The sequence below is a fragment of the Megalopta genalis genome, chromosome 9 (genome assembly GCF_051020955.1).
Source record: "Megalopta genalis isolate 19385.01 chromosome 9, iyMegGena1_principal, whole genome shotgun sequence".
In the NCBI taxonomy this organism is placed as follows: domain Eukaryota; kingdom Metazoa; phylum Arthropoda; class Insecta; order Hymenoptera; family Halictidae; genus Megalopta; species Megalopta genalis.
Window position 1 is genome coordinate 15,847,131 of NC_135021.1, and position 23,698 is coordinate 15,870,828.

Below are 23,698 nucleotides of genomic sequence, written 5' to 3' on the forward strand. Positions count from 1 at the left end.
TCGTATGACGTCGTATGTCGTCGTATGTCGTCGTATGTCATCGTATGCCATGGTATGATGTCGTATGTTGCATATTGTCGCATGATATCGTATGTCGTCGTATGTCGTCGTATGTTGTCGTATGTCGTATGTCGTCGTATGTCATGGTATGATGTCGTATGTCGTCGTATGTCATGGTATGATGCCGTATGTCTTCGTATGTCATCGTATGTCATCGTATGACGTCGTATATTTCATATTATCGTATGTCGTCGTACGTCGTCGTATGCTGTCGTATGTTGCCGTATGTCGCAGATATCGACGGTTTTAAAGCAGAGCCCTCGCGTAGTATGTAGGTATGCCCATAGTTAGAAAATCACTCTGTAAGAAAGAATTAGAAAACAACGTAAGAAATACGATAGCGTATCGCCTGCTGTTATGAAATTTGTTGGGTTAAATATCGAAAAAAGACAGAAAAGATAAAGAACGATGCTGTTACTTCGACGACTCACCACTTTATCCTGGTCGAAGATTTCAATGACGATGGACGGCGGATCCTTCTTGATTTCCTCTCCGGTTCCGTAGATCAAAATTTCATCAAACAGGAGAAGCTCGTCCCACGTAGGGCTGAGCGTTTCGTCGATGACTTGCGTGCATTTGCAAAATTCGCCGCAAATTACTCGCGCGAATGGATCCGAGAGACCGGACGCGTCGCTACCGATCAAAGATCGGGCTTGATACATGTGCGCTCTCAACTGGAATTTCTACTCAATAATTATTGCAAGATTTTTTAGTAGCTCGTAATCTATGCGTGATTAAGCGTAATATGTAATCTCTACATACGAGCGCATACAGTCTAATAACTCAACAGGTTGTCCCGAAATTATTGTACAAGCGAGAAATGAAAGGTTCCTGAGGTCATTTGAAGTAACTTTTTCCTTAGCGAAAATGCAATCCGCGGCTTCGTTTACGAGTTATTAAGGAAAAACGCTAACCAATAAGAAGCGAGCTCGGCCGAGCGCGAGGCGGACCAGCCAACGAGCGGAGCTGGGCTTCGTGCGCTGGTTGGCTGGGCCGCCTCGCGCCAACCCGGCTCGCTTCTTATTGGTTGGCGCTCTTCGTTAATAACTCGTAAACCAAGCCTCGGATTGTATTTTCGCTAAGGAAAAAGTTACTTCAAATAACCTCAGGAACCCCTCGGTTCTCGCTTGTACAATAATTCTGGGTCACCCTGTATCGTCTACAATAGCCTACGAATGTCGCGATGTATCTGTATCTGCATTTGTATCTGTACGTGTACCTGTATATGTGCCTGTATCTGTATCTGTATCTCATGCTGTAATCGAGATTCTAGACAAAGTCATGCATACGAAACCAGCATGGATCCTTATATAGATCCCTATAGATCCGCGTAAATCCGCATAAATCCGCTCGGATCCGTTTTCTTACTATCGCTATAAGTGTACACATATTATGTATATGTATTATGTATGTGTTGCACGTAAGAATTGTTAAAAGGGTAGGCACGTTAACTGATTCCAGTCTGGCACTGGTTAGGGGACACTCACGTGTTTTTCGACGTAATGTATAACGACCGGTGGTAATGCCCGTTGCCTATCAATGTTTCGTAGCTCGTGGCCAAATTCGTAGCCTTTTGGCAATCCTTGAATGAAATACTTCCTGTGCTTTAATATGCCCGACCACACGTAGATCTGCAGTTTCGTTTGTATCGCCCAGCCGGATGGTCCGAATCTTTTCTTCCCTGGAAGCTATCGGAACATCGCTGTTTAGATCGTTCAATCGAATTCGAGTCGATACTCCGTGAAACATTTCGGTTAGTATACTAGACGCAGACCGGATAAACGGATGATATTTTACATTATTTATAGGAATTTTCGTTAACATTCGGACACCTTTTAAAACGTAATAACTTTTCTAGGACTTGACTGAATGATTTGAATTTTATTTAGATGACAGAGGTATCGGTATACTTTTTTAATTTGGCTACTGCCTAGGATTACTAAAGAAAACAAAGGACCCTCATTTTTTAACTTTTTAACATTCGGACACCATTTTAAAAGGTAATAACTTTTCTAGGACTTCACTAAATGATTTGAATTTTATTTAGATGACAGAGGCATCGGTATATTTTTTTAATTTGGCTACTGCCTAGAATTACTAAAGAAAACAAAGGACCCTCATTTTTTAACTTTTTAACATTCGGACACCTTTTTAAAACGTAATAACTTTTCTAGGACTTCACTAAATGATTTGAATTTTATTTAGATGACAGAGGCATCGGTATATTTTTTTAATTTGGCTACTGCCTAGAATTACTAAAGAAAACAAAGGACCCTCATTTTTTAACTTTTTTATTTGAGCCTATAACGAAAATTTAAAAAATGCATTTCGTAGATCTCGATAACTGATATGCATTTTAAAGATTTCATCGAAATCGGTTGACCTTGGTACGAGTTGTAAATAATTAAAGATCGCGAGAATCGCATTTTTGTCCCGACTTTTTGGACACTTCCGACCAATAAGTGTGAGAAATCTGCAGTTTTTCAAATCCTTTGACGCTTTCAACATGCTTTCGCGTTAACCGATTTCAAAATTGTCAGCACGCATGAAGACTTCGATAAAAGAAACCGTTAAAAACCGAGTGTTTCTTATTTTGTTTCGTCACTCCGAGTAAAAGTAAAATTGTAACAAAGTAATTTAGTCGATGTCCGCTACACTAGTCCCTCTGTCATCTAAGAAACGATTCAAATCGTTCAAACCAGTTTTAAAGAAGTTATTGCGTTTTAAAAGGTGTGCGAATACTAATGTAACGCGCACCTTGAGAAACATCGTTTGTATTTTGCCGCAATATTTGCCGCACTCCTCGTCCACGATCGAGTAAATTAGATCCCTTCCAGGTATTCTGTGGTAGGCGACGCGTCGCCCACCGCTAATTACCCAAATGAACACGTCCGGCAACGAATCTTGAGGCTGCGAATACAGAGATCCAACGTGCAACGTGGGAAATTAGGTCGAACAGAATTACATTCTGCAAGATCTACAGTAATTTCTCCTTAATCCGCGCTCGGATTGCGCACAAAAATGGACTATTTGGGAAGACGAGATGCGATTCTAATTCGAGCCTTGCATCTCGTTTTTATAGTTGTTGACGTATCGGTAACAGAGCGCGAATTAGGGAGAAATTAATGTATCTCCGATTCGAAGCGAACCAGAGACACCGGGAGCCGTTTCTTCGATTTGAGACGAGCCACTTACGTCTTCGATGAGAAACTTCAATTTCTGTAAGTAGCCTTGCGCAGTTTTCAATCTTTCTTTGAAGCTGCTCCTCGTGATCACCGCTTTCAGGTTCCTCGACAGGATCCCTATGTTTTCCAATTCCCTTTGACACAGTTTCATCCTCTCTTTGTCGAGCTTCGTTTTCCCGACTCCCGGCCCGGCGAGGCTCGACTTGTTTATGCTGACGTATCGGTTGCAGTTGCTGCTCAATTCCTCGAGCGTCGACTTCAACGTCTTCTCGCTCGAAGAGTCGTCGGCGTGCGCTTGAGCCTCCGCCAATCCTTCTTCCTAAACGAACAGATCGCGTTCTTTCCTCTTCATTTATTTATTATTTACTTATTGAATACATACGGGAAGTTATCTATTAGTTAGAAAATTATAAAAAAGGTATGATAAGGTAACCGCATGTAATTTTTTAAATTAATGCGATATATCTCCACGAATTATAATAATATTGCGATATTAATTAATACTTAAGTTTTGTTTCAAAGAGAGTAGCGGATGATTGAGAAAATCGATAGAAGAGTGCACACTATTTACAATAAAGAAAACATGATTGAGCTCAGTATGATATCCATAAGTAGTTCTACAGAGTGCCCCAAAAATGTCTCGTAATCCGGAAAAGTGGGTTCTTAAGATTATTTGAAGAAACTTTTTCCTTAGCGAAAATGCGATCCGCGGCTTCGTTTACGAGTTATTAATGAAAATCAGTGACCAATGAGAGGCGAGATCGGCTGGCGCGAGACGGCCGAGCCAATGAGCGGAGCTGGGCTTCGTGCGCTCGTTGGCTCGGCCGCCTCGCGCCAGCCGAGCTCGCCTCTCATTGGTTGGCGTTTTTCATTAATAACTCGTATACGGAGCCGCGGATCGCATTTCCGCTAAGGAAAAAGTTTCTTCAAATGACCCCAGGAACCCTAAATTTCTGGATTCCGAGACATTTTTGGGACATGTTTCTGAACATGTAGTTCTTTCGATCTGAGACGAAATATTGGAGCATTCAGATAGAACTTCTGCACTAACGCTGGAGAATCAAGAACTCTATTAAGGATTTTATACTTTTCTTCGACTTACCAGCTTGTCCGCGATTTTATTGATTATGTTGCTATTGTACATTCTGCGTCTGTAGTCCGGCCAAATGCTTCGAACGTGGAGGCAGGGCTTGTCGTCCCAGTACGGTATGAAATAATAAATTTTGTCGTGCGTCATCGGTTTGCTGGGCGGCGTGGTGCTCTGCCAGGATCCGCTCAACACTTCCTGCAATTCTTCTTGATCTCCGCCCGTGCCACACTTCGGGCCCATCTCGAACATCTGAGATTAAAAAAGTGACTGAATCGTCGAAAGCGTCGGAAGCGACGTACGCGTACAGCTTTACCTTCGAGCTTTCGTTGTGACCGTCCAAGGAGTTTCCCGCGTTCCCTATCGAGATCTCAAAGTACATCGGTTTGTCGCCGAGCTTCTTGTCGATCATCGTGGCATCCATGATGGTCGCGAACAAAAAGAACTCCTCGTTCCTCGCGTATGCGGACTCGTTGATCGGCACGGTGGGTTCCACCTCGACCTCCGACGGAGCCATGTCGACGTTGTCGCTGATCTCCGTCCTGATCGCTATCAACAACCTGCATACAACGGAACGATGAAATTTAGATAAAAATTAGCTGTGCGCAGAGCTGGGTAAAATAGTATTTTAAGTGGCAAATAGTAAATGGATATTATATTTTATATATATTTTATGAATAAAATATTTTATATCATATATATTATATTCTATATATTATATTTATTTCATATATATTATTTCAAATCGTGCATATATTTTTGATAATAGAATATTGTGTTTGTTCGAATGAATGTACTTTTGAAAAGAAAATATCTCGTTCCTTGTAAACGATTTTTAAAATAATATTTTAAATAGTATTTTATTTGAGAAATATAATATTTGAGCTATAATTTGGAATATTTCATTCATTTAGTTTATTACCATCAAGTTAAATAGTTTTATTTTACCATCATCATTTTATAATGATAGTGCAAAGTATAATTATTCTGGTAATCTAAAACGAACGAAGCACTTTTCCTCTTCATTATCACGTATTGCGTTGTGTTAATCATCTTCACGATTTATTTGTAGGTCGAGAATCATAGGACGTATTCTATTTGATGCTTTATGCTATTAAAATAAACTATTTAACTTTACGTTTCACATTATCGAAATAAAATATTTATTCCACGAAATAAAATATTTTATTCGCCGAAATTTATGTTTTGAAATATTATTCTATTCGAATCGCGAAGAATCTATCATTGAAAATATTGTTTCAGATATTTTCACTATAAATATTACCGAGCTCTGGCTGTGCGTACACAGCGCTCCTTTTCCGACCGAATCACTTTGTTACCCGAAACGGCGAGAAGAGCAATGAAGGAAATAGAAGAAAACAGTGACCTTGCTCTGTACGAAATTCCTTCTCCAAGTCCGGCATTCAGGGTGGAATGTTCGTCTATGAGACTGTAGTCCCTTATGCTTCCGTAAAAGTGGATGAAAGCCGGGCCGAACGTGGGTAGGAATCCTCGTTCGCCGTCGTTGCTGATTTGCTTCAAATCGACGAAATGCGTTCCGATCACGGTCGCGTGGACCGGGTCGTTGTCGCACAGTTGAATTTTAATTCTCTGGCAGAGTGGCGGAAACATTTCCGTGAAAACGATCTGTTCGTTCCAAACCGGCGTGTAACTGTGCCTCTTGACGCTCGTCTTGCCCTAAAAATTAAGCGACAAATCGTTCGATGCTTTGATAATTTTATAATTACGTTAATTTTAATTATCGCGTTGCTGTTTCTTCTTGCGATAAATCTGTATATTCTACCCGGGTGTCCCAAAAATCTCTCGCAATATGGAAATTTGGGGTTGCTGAGGTCGTTCGAAGCAACTTTTTCCTTAGCGAAAATGCAATCCGAAGCTTCGTTTACGAGTTATTAATGAAAATCGCCAACCAATAAGAAGCGAGCTCGGCTGGCGCGAGGCGGCCGAGATGACGAGCGCACGAAGCCCAGCTCCGCTCATTGGTTCGGCCGTCTCGCGCCAGCTGATCTCACCTCTCATTGGTCATTGTTTTTCGTTAATAATTCGTAAACAAAGCTGCGGATTGCATTTTCGCTAAGGAAAAAGTTACTTCAAATGACCTTAGGGACCCACTTTTCCGGATTGCGAGGCACTTTTAGGGCACCCTGTATAGGCGTTCGCGATAGATTACGTTCCCTTTCTTTTCTCCATGAACTTTGTTCTCCATCGCAACTAAACAAATGCCTTTCAATACCGTGCACTAATGGCTTTTTGTCCATACAACGAATAAATAAATAAATAGACGTGTGAACGAATAAATTACCGTTAATCCAGCGAAGGACACTTGCACGTAAGGATCCACGAGATCCTTGATCTCGCCCGTGAAAGCTTTCTTCACGTTCGCCATGATGCTGCTGTTCATTTTCGGGAGTCCGTCGGCTCTGTAGACCTTCACGATGAACTTCGCCCTTTGCCTCTCGATCGGCACACCGTCCGGAAGCAACAGATTGCCCTCGATGTCGTCCTCGTCTTTCTCGCTCTTCGGAGGGACCTTGACGGTGTCGCCTTTCCCGATCACGCTCACATCGCACTTCAGGTAACCCTTCGGCCCTCCGGCCACGTCGTCCGGATCCGTGAGCAGCGCCCATTTGTGATAAAATTGATGATCTATCGGGGTACGTTTCTCGTTAGACACGTCAGATACGGGCTACGCGCGATCGACGATCAATAAACAACGAAGAGAAAGAGCCAGAAAAATCGAAGCGGAGTAAGATTTTGGAAACGTTCGGAAACACCGTAGAATGCAGCATGATGTGCGAGCGTGCGAGGACAGTGATCCACTCTATCCGAGCATCCGATGCAATAAGGGCTATTCCATTCCACTCGTTACGATCTGCATCGGCTACCGGTGCCAAGTAAATTCGGTAACCGTGAGTCGAAAGTTTCACGATTTTCAACCCTTAGCGGACGAGAGGCGAATTTCTATCGAATTTCGTGAACTACTGGAACGAAACGCTTGTGAAACTGCGCTCGTTTATATGAAGCGAAACACGGGTACAACGATTTACTGGCATGGTATGTAACTTATACGTATACGTGTTGAAGGCTTGATCGAAAGCTGTTAACCCAGAGTCGAGCTATAAACATTGAAGGATTTAAAAAACTGTAAAACTCCGAACTTTTTCTCCAGTTTTTGAGCAAAATCGTGAGAGAACTGTGATTTTTGCCATCTTTAATTTGTTGTAACCCACAACGTCAATCGATTTCGATGAAATTTTTAGCATGCATATAAGTTAGGCATTTTTTAAATTTCCGTTATAGGCGCGAATAAAAAAGTTAAGAAGTCTTTTATCTTGTCTGGCATTCCAAGTAATAGCAAAATTGTAATTAATAGTCCAGTTTTAAAAATGTTATTGCATTTTAAACGGTGTACGCTCAACGGAGATCTACCAGAGGCATTTTCTAAATTTTCATTACAGCCTCAAATTAAAATGGTACAAAAACGAGAATTTTTTATCTTTTTTTTGTCATTCCAAGCAGTATCAAAATGTGAAAAAAATCATTTTGGTCATCGTCTAGTTGACTAGACCCGCTATCACCTAAAAAGAATTCAAGTCACTTAGTTTAGTTCTGAAAAAATAATTGCGTTTTAAAAGGTATACGCTTTTGTGGGCCACTGTATCTACTACAGTTATTACTACCACTACAGTTAAATAAGAAAGTACGTTCGTGTCGTGTTGCAATCGCGTTATTGGAGAAAACTGAAATCCATCCTGATATTTTGCGAATAAATTCGTTAATCTGCCCTGACCTCGTACATTTGATCATATAATCTAACCTTGCACACATATTTTATGTACTAATGCGTCCCCCCCCCCCGCCCCCCACCCCACGTATAAATAGAATAACTAGAATAAATTACGATAAGGAATTTTCATTTGCACATTGCGTTCTTCCAGCAACGAGTGATCGCTTGGCGCGGAATAGCCCATATACGCTACCGTATGTAATGCATTTTTGTTATTTTCAGTACACGTATGCGTACTCGTCTTATCGCGTTGGTCGATCTTCAATGGGGCCGCGTATGCACGTACGCAACAGTTGAATGCGCCTATACTCTGAAAGCGGTGGTAAAAGCCTCTTATGTACATTCGATACGAGTAATGCATGAATTCCATTTTGACGGCGCAACGCGAGTTGTTTGCGGAGCGACGCGCGCGATGCGTCGCCGCGACGCGGCCGACGGGATGCTCCAAAGTACGACAACTCCTCTCGTTACGTGTACGTTTCGTGAATGTCATGATTCTACTGCGAGAACAACAGCTGCTGTAAGGAGGAAGGTAAAATTCTTCTTCTCGGAAGACGACGGTAGGTAAAATCGTCTTCCGTTTGCGTGCAACAGAAGCGGCATGACTCGAGAACGACAAGCGGTGTGCGCACAAAAAGATCGTAGACGACATGCTCTTGCTGTGGGATGGTACGTATTGTAGGTGTTAGGTTGTAGATTATAGGTCGTGGTCTGCTGGTACACGCGGACGATATAATAATGAAAAGCGTAACGCGGAAACAGCGAACGATTATTCGGCGCGGGTCTCAACGTGATCGATTGCTTCGTCGTCATTTCTTGCCACGGACATATGTACCTCTCGACGTCGTAGATCGTAAATCGTAAATGATAGATGATAAAACGTAAATCGTATTCCAGGCGACACGGTATCCCGAACGAGATGAGAACGTTCGCGGGCACGTTTGTCGACGATAATTTTACGATCATAATTACGGAACGACTTTTATCGAGTTAGAAAAACGCAGGCTAAAATGAGAACAGGCTTTAAGAAATGCAAGGCATATATCTCGCTGTAATTTCGTCGCGACATGTAAACAAATTAATCATCGTCTTCGGATTGACGATTTTGTTGCACGATTAAATGATAAAGTATATAATACGTGGAAACGTGAAATGCGACACGCATATAGATACATAATACTAGATATGGGATATACAGTTACGAAATTGAGCGTACCTTTTTTAATAACCTTTTTAATAACTTTTTCAAAACTGAATTAAGTGACTGGAACTTTTCTTTTAGATGATAGAGGGACTAGCGACGATGACTAAAATGTCTTTTTTTAATTTTGTTATTACTTGGAACGACATAGAAAAAATAAATTTCTTTATCCGAGCCTGTAACAAAAATGAAAAAAATGTCTTTCGTAGATCTCGAAAGACATTTGTCTACAGACATTGAAAGGTTTAAAAAACTGCAGGTTTTTTCCAGTTTTTGGTGAAAATCGTGATAAAACTGCGATTTTTGCCATCTTTAATTTGTTGTAATTCACAACAACGTTAACTGATATCGATAAAATTTTTAGCACGCATATAATTTATCGAGATCTATGGGAGGCATTTTTTAAATTTAAATAAAAAAGTTGAAAAGTCTTTTATCTTTTTTGTCGTTCCAAGTAATAGCAAAATTTGAAAAATCCATTTTGGTCATCATCTAGTAAACTAGTCCCGCTATCATCTAAAAAGAGTTCAAGTCACTTAGTTCAGTTTTGAAAATGTTATTACGTAATAAACGGTGTACGCTCAATTTTGGGGGTAACTGTACACGTTTATGCGTTCGCGTACATATTCTTGTTATCGATTAAAATGTAACAAGTACCATTCCTGATAAAAAGTTGAACCGGTTTCAAATTTATGGAACATTTTAAGAACATAATCATTTACATTGGAATGCAATGTTCGCATTCGTTGCAATTAAACAATTAAAAAACCACTTAATATCGCTTTTAACCCTCGCCGCGCCTTTCGGATCCAGAGCTCGAGATCTGCATTGATCTTTGACACTTGATGGTGTCTGCCATTTGTTTATATTAGAGCAACGACAACAAGTACAAAAACAAATGTAAGAAATATAATTACCATGTAAAAAACAAGTACGGTAAGATAATAGTAATAATAATAATATTAATGATGATATGATAACAACAAAATTTTAGTTCAAAATGTTTGTGCACATAAGGTCATGGGTCCGCCTGGACCCGAACAGAGACTGCGCGTGAACGCCCGACGGTACTGCGAGGATTAAGACAAGTTTCAACAAGCTTTCCTTCAGCTTATAAACAAAAAAGGACGATTATGGGAAGTGGTGATGCGATTATTCGAGTCTCGCGGCTCATTTTTATAGTCGCCAATTGTCAACAATTAAAACAACGAGGTGCAAGGCTCGAATAATTGTAACTCCTCTTCCCAAAATGTCCAGTTTTGTTTAGAAACTGTAGAAAAATTAGGCAGAATTTATTGGACATGTATGTACAGTGTACATAAATTCTCCCTAATTATTCCTCAGCTTATAAAAAAAAAATGGACAATTTGGAAGAAGGAGACACGATTATTCGAGTCTCGCGGCTCATTTTTATAGTTGCCGATTGTCAATTATAGCAACGAGGTGCAAGGCTCGAATAATTGTAACTCCTCTTCCCAAAATGTCCAGTTTTGTTTAGAAACTGTAGAAAAATTAGGCAGAATTTATTGGACATGTATGTACAGTGTACATAAATTCTCCCCAATTGTCCCTCAGCTTGTAAAAAGAAATGGACAATTTGGAAAAAGGAGACACGATTATTCGAGTCTCGCGGCTCATTTTTATAGTTGCCAATTGTCAACAATTAAAACAACGAGGTGCAAGGCTCGAATAATTGTAACTCCTCTTCCCAAATCGTCCAGTTTTGTTTAGAAACTGTAGAAAAATTAGGCAGAATTTATTGGACATGTATGTACAGTGTACATAAATTCTCCCTAATTATTCCTCAGCTTATAAAAAAAAATGGACAATTTGGAAAAAGGAGACACGATTATTCGAGTCTCGCGGCTCGTTATTATAGTCGCCGTTTGTCAAGAACTATAAAAACGAGCCGCGGGGTTCGAATAATCGTATCACCTCTTCCCAAATTGTCCAGTTTTATTTACAAGCTGAGGGAAAATTGGAGAAAATTTACTGTATTTTGCTCATCCCTCGCAATCGATCTGTTAGCCAGCCTCAATCACAGTTTTTGTCTCGGTCTCGTTTTCAGTCTCGGTCTCGGTCTCGACGAGAGATGAGAGTTCGAATGTGTCGATCGAGGGGATCGGTTACATATGATCGAAAGTAGTCTTTAGCGTCGTTTTCGGACGATTGATAATACCTGGTTGTGCCCATACGGTCGCGATGTCTAATTTAAAGCTGCCCAGCGTTAGATTAGCGCGTAAGAGATTCCGCGATTGCTGCACCTGCGTACCAGTAGAACGTTAACGCTATTGTTCGCTTCTTTATCCCTGCTGACGTCGAACGCGTAAATATAATTTCCTTTGCTTTTTGCGTGCTACGCTATAATTACAACGATCCCGGGTTCATTCTAATTATCCTATTCGATCTTTCTTTAATGTTTAACGCGTTCGCGATCACCGGATTCCGCTGCTTGTCCAAGTTAAACCGATGAGAGCTTTTCATTCTAATTTTCATTTGTCATTCCAAGCGACAGCAAAATTTGAGGGAAAAAAGAGAACATTCTAGTTACGTTCCTGTAGACTGGTCCCTCTATCGTCTAAAAGCAATTCAAATCGTTTAGTCCAGTTTTAAAAATGTTCGCCTTTCGAAAGGTGTACGAACGTTAACCCTTTGCACTCGATTGGTGACCCCGAGGCACCGCTAAAAATCTTGTATCACGTTCCGAAATAATTTTGATATCATCAAAGTTTAAATGAAAAAAATTGTTAACAGTGTAATTGTTGTATGTGCCACAGGACTCAATTTCATACGCGCAAAATGCACTTTGTGCACTCGATTGACGACCCCGAGGCACCGCTAAAAATCTTGTATCACGTTCCAAAATAATTTTAATATCACCAAAGTTTAAATGAAAAAAATTGTTAACAGTGTAACTGTTGTATGTGCCACAGGACTCAATTTCATACGCACGAAATGCACTTTGTGCATTTCCACTCGATTGATGACTCCGAGGCACTGCTAAAAATCTTGTATCACGTTCCGAAATAATTTTAATATTTTCAAAGTTTAAATGAAAATAATTCTTAATAGTGTCATTGTTGTATGAGCCACAGGACTCAATTTCATACGCACGAAATGCACTTTGTGCATTTACACTCGATTGGTGACTCTGACGCACCGTTAAAAATTGACGTTCCGAAATAATTTTAATATCATCAAAGTTTAAATGAAAAAAATTGTTAACAGTGTAACTGTTGTACGAGCCACAGGTCTCAATTTCATACGCACAAAATGCACTTTGTCATATAAAATGGAAATACTACGAGCCAGAAAAATTATTTTAATTTTTCGGTTAAAACGGCTTCGAGTGCAAAAAGTTGATGGGAGTAACTGTAAGTAGGTAGGCAGGTACTTAGGCAGGTACGATCGTCGTTCGTGCGTCGTATGCACGAACTTTATAGGTGTACTTTGCGTTGTTACGCGATCCTCGTATCTCCTAATCTGACAAGAGTAAGGCGAGCGGAATTACTTGTTCAACCGATACGCGACGTTATCGATGATATTGTACCGTCCCGTAAGGATTCTTCGTTCATCGATCTCGCCGTGCTTATGTACCATTTGCATACGTATTATACGTAGGCACATACATATTCGTACGCGAAGATCGTGCGAAGATTGCGCGAGGAACTATCGAGGAATTTCTACGAATTTCTATTGAATTTCGTGAACTACTGGAACGAAACTCTTGTGAAACTGCGCTCGTTGTATGAAGCGAAGCACGGGTACAACGATTTACTGGCGTGGTCACTATCGTCGCGATCTTTCTCAGAACATCGGCCAAAAATTCCCTGCGCTATGTTGTATCTATCACGTGCGTAACGAAGCGATCGTTCTCCTGTCACCGTTTAAGACCTTCAAACGGATGCTAAAGCGCTCGATCGAGTAACAAAGCGTCGAGTAATAGCAAAAGAACGTACCGAGAGCGTGATGATTTTGTCGAACAGCATCACGGGCGGCATATGAAAATCGAACACGAAGTACTGAAAAATCAAAGTGGAAACGTGAAGCGTGCGAGACATCGCTTTGGAACGGCGCACAGTGGGTCGGATCGAAGATTTTAGTGACTCTTTGACGGAAACCTAATCTTCTCATATCGATGCCCAGTCGATGTTTATTGCTTGTTAAATGTCCATTATTCTCGAAAGTGGAAACATCGATAAAAATGATCGTAAATTGCAATAGATACGACAATTTAAAGTTGAACATTTTGAACGCTACATTTGACGCCAAAAAATATGCTTCTTTCCCTCGCAATGTCCTGACGAACCTAATTAATTTTTTCCCTTGCTTTCTTTTTTAACATTAGGAGGCAATATTTCTCGTTAGGAAGCAGTAGCTTAAATTAAGATTATTGTATCCTACATATGAAAAATATAATGTTTAATAAAATACAAAAAGTGTAAAAATTCTTTACATTTGACGAGGAATATCTTTTCACACCCAAGGACTCACAGTTTCGGACAAACGGTATATTTCCAGGATACCTTCCTCTACATAATTCTGTAAAAGTTACATACCAAGTCGAACCAGATTGTAAATTATTACGTTTCAAAGATATCAACGTTACGTTACGTTGAGGTTGAGGATATCGAAGATAATCTCTCTGTGTTCCAGTCGGTATTACACCCACACTGGTTACGAGGACCCACCCAGTAATTCCAGGTACGTTAGTATTGTAATGTTACAAATACTTCGTAACGTTATATTTAAACTATTTTTGTTCACAAGAAATGTCAATGAAAATTAATTAAAAATTATTGTTTAACAAATGCAAAAAAATTTGATTATCTATAGTTGAAGATATCCATTTTCTAAATATTTTTGGTGAAAATTTCATTGCAATATCTTTGATGGTTCAAAAGCTATAACCGAATGTCACTGGATTTCTCGATTAAGCCCACTGTGCGGCGTTTCGGCAGAAGAGCATTTTACAGCGCGCTTACTTCGTTGTAGTACGGACAATTCGTCGATTCCTTGACGCTGGTGTATTTTCGTTGGTCTCCGATCTGCACGCAAACGACGGGGTCCATGTTCAAGCCGGCGAGTTGCCTCGCCTCTATGATGGTCACACAAACTTGATAATCCTGCGCTTTTAGCGCCGACTGCCCGGTATCGGTGGTCTGCAAAAGATCAATACGGACGAATTCGGCTCGATCGCGGTTTATATACCTATCGATACCAGTTAGGAAATTTCGATCGTATACCGAAAGGAAAAATATATATTAATTTCATTTCCGTTTCTCACAACCGAGAGCACGAAAACTTCGATCTCGCACAAAGATCCGCGCTCTAATCGTCGATAATATCAGCGCCGATTCCATCGGGAATCGCAGGGTTCGTTGACGCGGAAAAATCCAACGCACCTTCGGCTTCGATCTTTTGGTCGTTTTAACGATCGCGTCTTGCGACTCGGTCGAGGCCGCGTTCGCGTTGACGGTCGCGCTGACTATCGTCGCCGGACCCGAGTCCCCGTCTTCGTTTCCGTTGATCCGGCTCTCGTAATCGGATGTGTTCGATTCCAGCGACGTCATCGAGTTGGTCCGCGAGGGCTCGTTCGACGTTGCGCAGCTCGAATCCCCTTTATCGATCAATTCGCGAGTATCGGAACCGCTGTCGCAAGATCGCGATCCCGCAGCCGCCGGCCTTTGTTTGCCGAGCTTCATAAACGATCTCATGCTTCTCAGCGTCGAATGCCTGTCGCACACGGAACCAGAGTTTTTCGTAAAAAAGAACCTTATCCACCGAATTATCGACGGGAGGGGGGAGGGGAGACGCGGCGGGTACACACCTCTTACGGTCGGATGACTTTTCGGCCGTCGAAGTTGAGTTGCCTTTCTGTAAGAAACCCCTCTTGAAGATCTTCTCCGGGGTTTGCCAGGAGCTCCTACGTTTGCCGTTCGAGGAACTGGTGTTTGCTTGCTCGAAGCTCCTCTCGAGGTTCGCGATGTTCTGCTCGATGTCGATCAGCATCTGTTGCTCGTCCTCCATTGCTTCGGACACCGCGTACGAGCTGCAGCTCCCGTCCGGTGGATTGTATCGGATTTCGAAGCAAATTACAGCCTGGAACGCATACCGTACAGATTTGCCAGATTTCCCTGGAATCGCGAGCGTAACTACGACTAAATATGTTGGGATTATCACGGATATAAATCTGGAACAGACCTCGTCGTTCTACGAACGGCGATCAAACGAAAAACTCCTCTGGAGCGGAGCAACGTCGATTACAAACTGTGTCGTAATTAATAAAGTTATTATAACTTGTTCTTTAAATTACGATAGATATGACCTAAATTTGTTTGGCTCATCGTAGATATAAATCTAAAAAAGCCCTCGTCGTTCTACGAACGGCGATCAAACGAAAAATTCCTGTGAAGTGGAGCAACGTCGGTTACAAACTGTGTCGTAATTAATAAAGTTATTATAACGTATGCTTTCAATTACGATAGGTATAATCTATATATGTTTGGCTCATCGCAAATATACATCTGGAAAAGTCCTCGTCGTTCTACGAACGTCGATCAAACGAAAAATTCCTCTGAAGTAGAGCAACGTCGATTACAAACTGTGTCGTAATTAATAAAGTTATTATAATTTATGCTTTCAATTACGATAGGTATAATCTATATATGTTTGGCTCACCACAGATATAAATCTGAAAAAGCCCTCGTCGTTCTACGATCGACGACCAAACGAAAAACTCCTCTGAAATGGAGCAACGTCGATTACAAAACGGTGTCATAATTAATAAAGTTATTATAATTAGTTCTTTTTTTCAATTACGATATGTATAATCTTGAGAATCCTCTGAAATAATTATACCAATTATTTTGTATAAATAATATACCAATTATTTCAGAGGATTCTCAAGGTTATAGCTAACGTAAATCAAAGAACAAATTATAGTAACTTTATTAATTACGACACAGTTTGCAATCGACGTTGCTCAATTTCGGAGGAGTTTTTCGTTTGGTCGCCGATCGTAGAACGACGAGGGCTTTTCCATCAATTTCTCTGCGAGTATAGCAATTTCGTTCCTGGATCTAACCCAGTAACCGACCAACAATGTATCTCGAGACCGCAATCCAACGATCGTTCTTTCAGAGGATTCTCAAATTCATTTGAAAGGAAATCGTTGAGCTCTCTTTCCCTTTCGGTATACCGTTGACCTTGAAAGACCTCGGAGATGATGAGAACGTACCGGAAGCGGTTTGTTGTTCAGATCTACCAAAGAATCGGTGACCACGATTCGGCCTTCTCGCACCACCGTTTGAAGGACCAGGCCATACTTTGCAATCGCTTTCTCGTTCCTGAGAACACCCCGCGATATCACCGTCAGCTGCAATACTTCCGACTCGTCGACTGGCCTGCCCAAATTCCAAGTGAACGCCTGAAATCAGATTGTCGATAGCAGCCGGCCGGCCGAAGAAAAATTACCGACCGTTTCGGTTCTAACTTCGGTGGATATCTATGGAAAGAGAGAGCAAAAATAGGGGCGGAACTGTGAGAATGGCTCTATCCTGTATCCTGCATCTTATCGATTATTGCTAACCGGAAGAGAACGCTCGCGTCCATCTGGGCCTTATACAATGAATTCTCCACAATTGTCCTTCAGCTTGTAAACAAGAATCAGGAAAAGGAGATACAGTAATGTCTCCCTAATTGACGCTCAGATTGTCCCCAATAATGGACAATTTGGGAAGAGTAGATTATATTATATATATATATATTATTATAAATTATTATTATTATTATATTATTATATTATCATATATATTATTATAAATTATTATTATTATATATTATATATCATATTATTATTATTATATATATATTCGAATCTTGCAGCTCGTTCTTATAATTATTGACAAAATGGGTAACTATAAAACGAGTTGCAAGGCTCGAATAATGGTATCTCCTCTTCCCAAATTGTCCATTTTTGTGCAGAATCTGAGCATCAATTAGGGAGACATTACTAAACAATTATTCGAGCCTCGCGGCTCGTTTTAATAGTTGCCGATTATCAACAACCATAAAAATGAGTCTCGAGACTCGAAGAATCGTATCTCCTCTTCCCCAAATTGTCCATTTTCGTTTAAAAGCTGAAGGACAATTGGGGAGAATTTACTGTACTCGGATAGCTAGAGATTAGCACAATCAGCATACGGTATTATACGAAGTGTACGAAGATGAATGCGAAAATATACAAAAAAATACAAATTACGAAAGAAGTAACAATCCTTTTAAAACACTCTGCGGGTCACAGATCACGCCTAACAGAAGAAACCCAGCGAAGTTCGCGAAAAATTCACTTTTTAGGAAATATTTAATATTTTCAAAGTGAACAATAAGATTTCGATAACAAGCATATAACTGGAAGTTTAGGATTTGAACACTAAACCTACCAAGCAGTAATACTAACTGGCGCGCGCTGCTTCACAAAAGTGGGAAGACCGAATTTATTTGGATTTTGTAAAGTTTTCCCTATAAAACTTGCTCCAATAATGTAACTTATTCAAGGATTTTCCACGAAAGAGTTTCGAAACTTTGCAGAACTGCAAAATAAGAAAGCGGTCGCTTTGACCGCGGTGGGTTTAGTGTTAAAGGGATTTCTGCCAAATATATAACAAAATTTATAAAAGTACATTTTCAGAAAGGTATTAATACCCTTTCCGTGTGTCATAAGACCGGGAATCCAAACGAGAGAGTTTCTTAAAGATCGCCTCGAAAGCAGCAGAAATTCCATTCGTAAATCGACGAATGATTTAGATCAATATCGCGTAACAATTTCTCCCGACATCGTTATTTAGGAGAAAATAATCGAGCTCTCATTTGCCGTACAACAATTTTCCTCGAAAATCCAAACAATAGCCAGCCAGCAAGTCGAGCGTTAACGCGTACGATTTAATACATGTGAACCGGTTAATCGAGATATAATGTTAAGCGCTCGTTGTTCGTTGTTCATTGTTCGTCGTTCGTCGCGTCGTTCGTCGTTCGTCCATCGATCCTATCCGTGCACGCACACTTTCGTTGGCCGTGGCATACAATCATAACAAAACGCGCTGCTCGACGATCTAATTTTCTCGTTGACATCCAAAAGCAGTTAAACGATATTTGATTGCCCCGTATTAACATAAGCGCCTCGGGCACATCGTTATTTATTTCCGTATTCGTTCGAGAATGAAACTTTCCGCGTGCACGGCATATAATAGAGAATGATCGATCAGTTAACAATAGCTAGAAACATCGCGAAACTGGAGGAACGTGTATGGTTTTTTTGTGTCAGCAGACTGAAACGTTGTTCGACCTTTTTGCGCTGTTTACCCGTTGCGCATACTTATCGTTCGCGAAAATACCTGCGTGGATACTCTGCTGTATGCGCATTATCGATGTCGATATTGTTATATCGGTATCGATGGGTCATGTCATACGACGCAAAGTGCTTTAAATCGTGAAATTATTTTCGTTGGATTCACCTGAATCGGGGAGAGAACTGGGTCACGGCGAGAGCTTGTTGCACGAAATTATATATATATTATATACATATATGTATCGAGTGCGTATACACGCTGTACGTATGTAGATACACTGTACATATATATGGTAATATACCACATACCATGTATTATTATATATACATATATATATATATATATATATATATATATATATATATATATATATATAATAATAATAATAAATGGTATTTGGTATATTATATATGTATTATTATAATACATGTAATATACATTATGTATATAATAATATGTAATATATAATATATAATAATAATAATAATAATAATAATAATAAATGGTATTTGGTATATTATATATGTATTATTATATATATATATATATATATATGTATATATGGTATAATACGAAGATGTATAAGTAATAGAACTTACTTCGTCCACTGGGATATGGTCACCGTTTTCTTCGAGACATTTCGAATAGTGCGGAACTTCTGCAATGAAATAATCATCAACGCGTTACGCCCTGGTAAAATTGAAAGAACGATGCAAAATGCGAAATATATTATTATGTTATTATTACAGTATCGTATCGTGTATCGTCGAATTTGTTCTTAATCGAGGGAACACGTTGACGGACTGTAAGCAACTCAATTGGGTGAATCAAGGAAATTTTCGGATAAGGTTGAAAGGGGTTTAGCAAGGAAACCTGTCGTCCAACTTGTTCGTGTCACGCGAGTTCACGGGTTCGACGAAGTAGGGCAAGCAAGCACGTTCCTACTATCATGAATTCTTAACGTCCGGAGCCTGTACAATGTGCACTTCGGAGCTAAAGGTGAATCTACGAACACGAATTTAATTCATCAGAATTTCATTTTCGGAAAGATCAAGCCGGCTTTCATTGTTCCGAAAAGTTGTTTTTATTATTCATTCATTTATGTATTAATCAAACCGGCTAATTACCCTTTAGATTACAGAATATTATGCAAACTAATAATTTAGTTATAGAGTAAGCTCTAGAGAGAAGGAAGAAAGAGAGAGAGAGAGAGAGAGTGTGTGTGTGTGTGTGTGTATATAAATTAACTAAATAAATTAAAATAAATTAGAATAAATTAAAATAAATTAAAATAAATTTACTAGACATTGTAAATTAAATGTTCTCATAATATTGCTATAGCTCGATTTTCTCGATACGTGATATACACTGTGTAGCTAGACTATCTCTGTTTTTCAATCGTATCTTGACACGAAGCGACAGGTGGGAACCAATTGACAACATCGTCGTCGTACCGCGTAACCGGTACATCCGCTAAACTGTCGATCATTCTGTAAAATCAAATTTTCTTAGTTTCGCACGATTCCTGTTGACTTGTCTTTCGTTAGCTCGTTTTGTGTTTGCTTGGAGCGAAAGCTTAGAGTTAAGCAAATGCCATTTCCTCTGGGAAGATTACCGAGCTTTCAAGTTTATTGTTTCAGACATGTATCTCTGCCTTCGATATAGACGCGTAAACTGTCTATACTTCCGGAATCCAGCCTAGATTCCAAATAGCTAATTCCAAATAATGAATAATAAATTATAACAATAAATAATAATAAATAAAAAAATAATAATAATAGATAATAATAGATAATAAATAATACTAATAAATAATAGTAATAGATAATAATAGATAATAAATAATACTAATAAATAATAATAATAGATAATAAATAATACTAATAAATAATAATAATAGATAATAAATAATACTAATAAATAATAATAGATAATAAATAATACTAATAAATAATAATAGATAATAAATAATACTAATAAATAATAATAGATAATAAATAATACTAATAAATAATAATAGATAATAAATAATAAATAAAAAATATAATCCAAATAGCAAATTCGCATCTTAGATTTTGCTTCGGAGTCCGGATTGCCACGGTGTTCGCGAAGGCTAGATGACGATAATCGCTAGCTAAGAGACCGTCGTTGTTATTGTTTTCTTTTCCTCCACCGTTCAATTCGGTTTACGTTGGCCTCTAAATAAGCAGAACGATCCCATGAGAAAACCACTAATCTCCTGGATCATTCGACCATTTAACCCATCGATACCCTTTACCCACCGTAGGTTCCACCATTCCGGTGATTACGGTTTGTTAAATATTTCAAGTAGCGCGTCTGCGATCGATCGCGTTAATTAACGTTGACTGAATGGCGACGATGGTGGCTGCGGTACTGGCGGTGGTAACGGCGGTAACAGCGGTAACGGTAACGGTGACGGTGACTATTTAACTTGTCGACATTTCCGCCGTTGCGTCGCACGTTGCATCCGGCGAACGATTTTTTCATCCGCGACAGTTTACATTTTTCGTAACATCCGCGGCCCGGAGAAATTAGACTCTAGCTTTCAAATTAAATAAGTTCACGTTTCAACCCCCGATTGGCGGCCCGTGCTATTCTACGCGTATGCTATATTGCTATAGCGCTTCTACTATTAACTCCTTGCACTCGAGTGGCGACCCTGAGGCGACGCTAAAAATTGTTACACTGTTTTCAAAAGAATTGTTACATTATTAAATTTGTCTGTATTCGAAAAATTGTCAAATAATAGAAGTCAACATATATAAATAAATAATATATATATATTGTTTTATTATATTATTTATATAAATATATATATATATATATTTATATATATATATATATATTGTTTTATATATATATTGTTATATATATATATATATATATATTGTTTTATTATATTATTTGTATAAATATATATGTATATTTATATATATAAATATTGTCAAATAATATAAGCATACACGTTCAATTTCATATGTATGAAATAAAAAACAATCATACCAAATGGAAATACTATAAGATTCAAACAAATATCTTTATTTTGGAGTTAAAATAGTCTCGAGTGCAAAGGGTTAACTCTATGCACTCGAGTGGTGACTCTGAGGCACCACTAAAATTGTTACATCACGGTCCGAGATAATATTTATATCATCGAAGCTTCGATATAAAAAGATTGTTAAAAGTTTAACCGTTGTACGATTTACAAGACTCAATTTCATATGCATGAAATACACTTTGTCATATAAAATGGAAATATTATAAATTAAAAAAGTTAATTTAGATTTACAGTTAAAATGGCTTCGAGTGCAAAGGGTTAATATCCTTACGACTCATATTCGTGGATTTATAGTCTGAATTTAGTCTGAGTTTATACCATCGACGATGTTTATAACAATGTTTAGCTTCGTTTGGCAATATTTCAAAACGTATTTTTGAAGATATTTCTTGCAGACTTATTGGCCTTTCCGTTGTTTCTAATGCGACAGCAATTTATTTGATTTAATTGTCGAAAATTGCGTAATCGATTGAAACGATTTAAATACTCTGAGTCAAAATCGACGCAGCCGCCGCCCTGCGTAACTTAACCCTTTGCACTCGAGTGGTGACTCCGAGGCACCACTAAAATTGTTACATCACGGTTCAAGATAATATTTATATCATCGAAGCTTCGATATAAAAAGATTGTTAAAAGTCTAACTGTTGTACGAGTCACAAGACTCAATTTCATATGCATGAAATGCACTTTGTCGTATAAAATGGAAACACTATAAGTCGGGAAAGTTAATTTAGATTTACAGCCAGAGAATGGCTTCGAGTGCAAAGGGTTAAGACTGCATGATTCGTCTTCACGGGAATATGAAAATATCAGCTCGATAGACCCTCTCGTCGATGACGAACGAGATACAGGTTGCAGGATGCAAGGTATAAGGTGCAAGGAGCAGGGTACAAGATATAGGTTGCAAGGTGTAAGATGTTTTCAGACTGCGACGCGTTCCCACCGGTTGCCTCGTGGACGTTTCGTCCACGTATACAGAATAAAACGAACACGCGGCGAGAATACAAAAAGTAATCGTGCATTCTAACTAATTCCATTTACGTCGCTGTGACGTTATGGTATCGATTACATTTGCGGTTTTAATTGCGATGACGCAAAGTTGGTTCACCGAACCACTCGGCTCGGCGCCGACATTATAAGCGCGATAAAAACTGTCGCGTACATTTCTGCGGTTCCCGAGGAAAAAGTAATCGTCGGGGTTCGCGTTTCTTTAATCGCGAACGGGGGTCAGCCCGTGGCCGCGCGCCAACGGTTCCAAATTGAAAATTGAAACCCGTCGATTCGATACGATTATGCTCGAACCGATATGATGCCGCTAACGAGTACTTTTCAACCGCATGGGAAATATGTTCGAATGATTTGCGCGTGGGTAGACTTTTATTCGCGACCCACGCCAACGCGTAATCCTGTAAAAAAAAAAGGTTCAATATCACACGAGCTCGTGCCCTGATAGCCATTCAGAAATACCAGATAGCAACAGTTTATTTATAGACGCGTTAATTTTAATCGATATCGCGAATTTACTACGCGAGAGTGATAATGTGGGACAAACGATAATAAACACGGGTTTCCGCACCGTCGGACGCGACATTTGATTTTTTTGCGCGACGGCGCGGAATTGCGGAAGTTCGACTTCGGGAGGATCAAGCGTTTCGCGGCAGAAGCTTCTCTCTCCGCTATTACACGTGCGTGTAGGTCAAGTAACGGAGGGGAAATCTTCTCGCGCATCGATCGCCTAATTGATTCCAGCTTCCGCAATGATTCAGCGAGATTCTGCAATGCAATCTTACCATTTCCTAGAGTACATGGAAAACATGCAAACTGAATCTAGAGTTTAGAATATTTCTCTCTAAATCAACAAGTTCATCGGCATCTGTATGAAATAAGACAAAATTCCGAAACTTTTTTCTCTTCTTTTCCCTTTGTCT

At 39.4% G+C, this 23,698-nt stretch overlaps 1 protein-coding gene across 3 annotated transcripts in view; it reads right to left on the reverse strand.

Annotated features, from left to right (window-relative positions):
• LOC117217344 (otoferlin) overlaps positions 1–23,698 on the reverse strand; it is a 37,157-nt gene that overhangs the window by 12,529 nt on the left and 930 nt on the right. For 2 of the 3 annotated variants that reach the window (XR_013034054.1, XM_033464881.2), the window contains exons 2-16: positions 19,291–19,349; positions 16,582–16,770; positions 15,172–15,443; positions 14,747–15,077; positions 14,327–14,503; positions 13,301–13,363; positions 11,521–11,605; positions 6,656–6,999; positions 5,720–6,030; positions 4,649–4,892; positions 4,348–4,584; positions 3,256–3,564; positions 2,818–2,970; positions 1,548–1,748; positions 492–743 (exon numbers count right to left, since the gene is read on the reverse strand). Coding sequence is in view for 2 of the 3 variants with exons in the window: in XM_033464881.2 (XP_033320772.2) it covers positions 492–743; positions 1,548–1,748; positions 2,818–2,970; positions 3,256–3,564; positions 4,348–4,584; positions 4,649–4,892; positions 5,720–6,030; positions 6,656–6,999; positions 11,521–11,605; positions 13,301–13,363; positions 14,327–14,503; positions 14,747–15,077; positions 15,172–15,443; positions 16,582–16,770; positions 19,291–19,349 (3,227 nt within the window). In the remaining variant the exon portion in view is untranslated. The remainder of the gene's footprint in view (positions 1–491; positions 744–1,547; positions 1,749–2,817; positions 2,971–3,255; positions 3,565–4,347; positions 4,585–4,648; positions 4,893–5,719; positions 6,031–6,655; positions 7,000–11,520; positions 11,606–13,300; positions 13,364–14,326; positions 14,504–14,746; positions 15,078–15,171; positions 15,444–16,581; positions 16,771–19,290; positions 19,350–23,698) is intronic. The other variant, XM_076524392.1, reaches the window with a different exon arrangement.